The 4,482-nt window shown below is 43.2% G+C and overlaps 1 protein-coding gene across 1 annotated transcript in view; it reads left to right on the forward strand.

The window, feature by feature from the left end:
- The first annotated feature begins 202 nt into the window (after positions 1-202).
- Positions 203-4,482, forward strand: part of TMEM231 (transmembrane protein 231) — an 18,066-nt gene continuing 13,786 nt past the window's right edge. Inside the window, exons 1-5 of the mRNA XM_088449393.1 lie at positions 203-321; positions 1,872-2,035; positions 2,118-2,284; positions 3,193-3,321; positions 4,224-4,367. Of these exons, the coding sequence (XP_088305519.1) occupies positions 1,897-2,035; positions 2,118-2,284; positions 3,193-3,321; positions 4,224-4,367 (579 nt within the window). The 5' untranslated portion in view covers positions 203-321; positions 1,872-1,896. The remainder of the gene's footprint in view (positions 322-1,871; positions 2,036-2,117; positions 2,285-3,192; positions 3,322-4,223; positions 4,368-4,482) is intronic.

Raw genomic sequence — 4,482 nt, forward strand, 5'->3', positions numbered from 1 at the left:
CACAGCAGCTGGAACTACATGCAGCCTGCTACTACAGCACATGGGCGGACACAGCTGGAACTACATGTGAGTCGGGACATATATAGCAGTAAAGTGCTGGGCACGTCTCTGTTCTACATGTAAAAAAAAAAAAAAAAAATCACTGGAATGAGTCTATTTCCGGCGCGGTCCCGGCTGGTCAGCACTACTTCCGGGTGATGGCGTCCGTTGCCATGGAGACAGGAGGACTATGGCGACCGCGCTGTTAGAGTCCCTCTTCCCAACAAGTTTCTGGGTGTATTAATCGCGGGATCATATACTTCGGAGAAGGGGGCAGAAGAGGTGACAAGGGAAGGGGGAAAAGACCGGGGGAAGGAAAGGGGTACACTGGTGTAATGTATACAGGGGAAAGGGTGCTACACTGGTGTAATGTATACAGGGGAAAGGGTGCCACACTGGTGTATTGTATACAGGGGAAAGGGTGGTACACTGGTGTAATGTTTGCAGGGGAAAGGGTGCCACACTGGTGTATTGTATACAGGGGAAAGGGTGGTACACTGGTGTAATGTTTGCAGGGGAAAGGGTGCCACACTGGTGTAATGTATACAGGGGAAAGGGTGGTACACTGGTGTATTGTATACAGGGGAAATGGTGGTACACTGGTGTAATGTATACAGGGGAAGGGTGGTACACTGGTGTAATGTATACAGGGGAAAGGGTGGTACACTGGTGTAATGTATATAGGGGAAAGAGCGGTACACTGGTGTATTGTATACAGGGGAAGGGTGGTACACTGGTGTAATGTATACAGGGGAAAGGGCGGTACACTGGTGTAATGTATACAGGGGAAAGGGCGGTACACTGGTGTAATGTATACAGGGGAAAGGGGTACACTGGTGTAATGTATACAGGGGAAAGGGTGCTACACTGGTGTAATGTATACAGGGGAAAGGGTGCTACACTGGTGTAATGTATAGAGGGGAAAGGGTGCTACACTGGTGTATTGTATACAGGGGAAAGGGCGGTACACTGGTGTATTGTATACAGGGGAAAGGGTGGTACACTGGTGTAATGTATACAGGGGAAAGGGGTACACTCACTGGTGTGTATACAGGGGAAAACGGTGGTACACTCTCTGGTGTAGTGTATACAAGAGAAAAGGGATACACAGGAGTAGGCAGGTAAAAAGAACAAGGGGTATATAGGAGAAACTGGAGTATATAAGAAAAAGGGACATACAAGTGTTGTATATACATGAAAGGGAGGTGTATAGATGTAGCATATACCGGAGAAAGGGGTACAAAGGGGTTTCATGAGAGAAGGAGCTAGAATATATGTGATAAAGAGGGTTAATTAGTTGTAATATATATTGGAGAATGGAGGATACACAGATGTAGAGTATCTATGGTACAAACTAAACAATCCTAAATCTAACTTTCACTTTTTAATACTTTGTTGCAAATCCTTTGCAGGCAATTACAGCCTGAAGTCTGGAACGCATAGACATCACCAGACGCTGGGTTTCATCCCTGGTGATGCTCTGCCAGGCCTCTACTGCAAATGTCTTCAGTTCCTGCTTGTTCTTGGGGCATTTTCCCTTCAGTTTTGTCTTCATCAAGTGAAATGCATGCTCGATCGGATTCAGGTCAGGGGATTGACTTGGCCATTCCAATATCTATGCACCTGACCGTATATAAGAGTTTCAGAGAAGAAAGTAGAGAACACTTGGAAAACATATATAAATAAGTGACACTATAAAGTAAACCAGAGAAACTACAGAGGATAGACTAGGGGTATCTGTAATGAAAATGATCAGATAGGGAGGTTGTTGAGGCAGGAAAGGAAACAGTGACAGGAGTACCTACACTAATATCCCATTTCTGGCTGTTAAGGTTTGGACAGTCTGGTATCCCCACAATGGCCATCTATGAAGTCTACTCTCATCCTGCACTTGTCAGATACAGAACTAGTGTCTGCTCCAAAGCCACCCTGTTTCTCATCATAGCCCTGGCATTAACCTACATCCCGCCATTACTAGTTGCCTTTCGCAGCCAAGGTGAGGCTTTACTTTTTCAGCAAAATGCACAATTGTAACAACTACTAGACTTGTAATGTACGAGTATTTTCATTCCTTGCAGGCTTTTGGTTGCAACGAAGTACGTATGAAGAACAGCCCAATGTCCAGTTCCGCTATGAGGTTTTACTGATCGCCTTAACCAGCACCAGTGGGGATTACATTGCTTGGAGCACCTTCCAAAAATTTAACAGTTTATTAGGGGACAGACTCAGATTGCCTCAAGTGACGGTTTGTGTAATAGAGGACATATAACTGTCATACAAATTATATGCATGAGTGTAGAACATAGATCGCATAGAACGGTGCGCTCATTAAGTTCTGCAGTGCCAGTTTTACATTGTGGTGAATAATCTGCAGCCAGCCTTGGACTGACCATCCTTGTGCTGGTTGTCCCTATCGCTGGGCGACCCCCATGTTTGTGTTCATCCTGGTGTAGTTTAAGGTAGCCCAGGCTGCTTGAGAGCTTGGGGAGGGGGCATGATTCCTTCTTTTTTTTTTTTTCTAAATATTATTTTTATAATACAGTGCAGCATCTGTGATCGGTGAGTGGTGGTAACTGTCACTCACACTCTGCTATTTAGCTACCAGTGTTTTTACTGTAAGTGACTGACAGTTACCTCTGCTCAGATCTGGGATGCTGCTACTTCAGCCAGGACCTGGCCATAGTAATCTGGTTCCCAAAGCACAGTACGCATGCCTTGCATTCATCCAACATTCGTAATATCATTCTGTTAATATAGCAGAAAAAATGTAACGCAGGGAATTTCAATGTTGTAATTCAGGACAAACGGGAAGCCGTGCAAGGTGTTTACTGGTATGGTCAATCCCATTGCATAATTGAAGTTGCTCCCGTCAGCGTAAAGTATACAATATAGTTATTTGCTGTATACATCTGCTGTTTAGGTTAGACTTATTAAAATATTAAGTAATTCAATGAAAAAAAAAAAAAAAGCATTTTTTTGTTATGTTATTATTAATATTATATCATTGTTATTATTTATTATTTGAGAACTATATTTTCTCAGTAGAACCACTGGCTTCCTTCATTGTTCATGTATATGTGTCATGCATATGTGTCATGCATATGTGTCATGCATATGTGTTATGCATATGTGTTATGTATATGTGTTATGCAGGCTCGAGAAGAGGACAGAAACCAAGATGGTAAAAGAGATCAGTTGTATTTCAATTTGGAGCTTCCCTTACTCCCAACAGAGGACGTGTATGGGGTGCACCTTATTCTGACCTTCTCATACCAGCTCTATGTAAGTAGAGAGACCTCCTGCTTTGAACAGAGACAGTGCCATCATCTATGGGACGTAGGAGGCGCTGCTGCGCTTGTTACCCTGTATAGACAAGAAATAGGACACTGCCTATAACAACCGTTACTTCCCCAACATGCATCCGCAGCTATCGGCACACTGGCTTCCTGTTGGCATTTGTTTGTCTAGCGACCTTTCTTCGCTTCGGATGTCTGTATCTGACCACCTTCCATGATGCCCGTGATTTCAGAATAAACGGTTTAGAAAACAATTGAACCTAAAATCAATTAAAAAATATTATAGCAGCATGGACCAATATTTATAGATTATTAAAAAAATTGTGAAAACTAAATATAATAGAGATAAGACCGTATGTACGGGAGTAGCATTGTTCTCTACGCTTCTCTAAGTCTGTAGAAGGAAATGAATGGAGCCATTTGGTGGCATATATGGCCGAAAACAGAAAGGTCATCTATATCTGCGTCAGGGCATAAGTAAAGCTGACATGTCCCCCTTGAAGTGACACACGGTGGGGGCGGTCAGGTTGTCGGCAGAACTCAATATTCATGACCGTGCAACCTAAAGGACAGGTAAACACAAATATGAAACAATTTTATTAAAATCGTTCGCAAGAATGTCACCCCTGCTCCTAGTGCCTTGACTGTAGAAGTTTCACAAAATGGCCGCCTCCACTCTGTGTAGCTGGTACTTACAAGATGGTTTCCAATAGATGTTTCCCTCTCCTCTGGCCAGAAACCATGGGATGACATTTATCTGGGCCAAGCAAGCAAAATGGCCGACTTTATATTTTTCCCACTAGGATTTATTACACTATTGTCCCTTAGTTATCATTGTCTATTTACAATGAACTGATCATATCTCTATGCTCCTTGTGACTTTATCAGAGGAAGTCGACGTTTGTGATGCAGAGCATGGCGTTCATTCAGCACTCCTCGCCCGTTCCTGGGGCCCAGCTCTACATCAACGGGGACCTGCGGCTCCAGCAGAGGCAGCCGCTGAGACACCAAGGACTGGATATCACATACAATGTAAGGAGAGCTCTCATCCTAAACCTTAGAGGCTAAAATGTAACAGACAAAAATTAAAGGGCAACTACTTTATTTTGTACATTTCTCATGCAAATAACACATAAATAAACTCTAT

This window comes from Taudactylus pleione, unplaced genomic scaffold (genome assembly GCF_031769625.1).
Source record: "Taudactylus pleione unplaced genomic scaffold, aTauple2 ptg000484l, whole genome shotgun sequence".
In the NCBI taxonomy this organism is placed as follows: domain Eukaryota; kingdom Metazoa; phylum Chordata; class Amphibia; order Anura; family Myobatrachidae; genus Taudactylus; species Taudactylus pleione.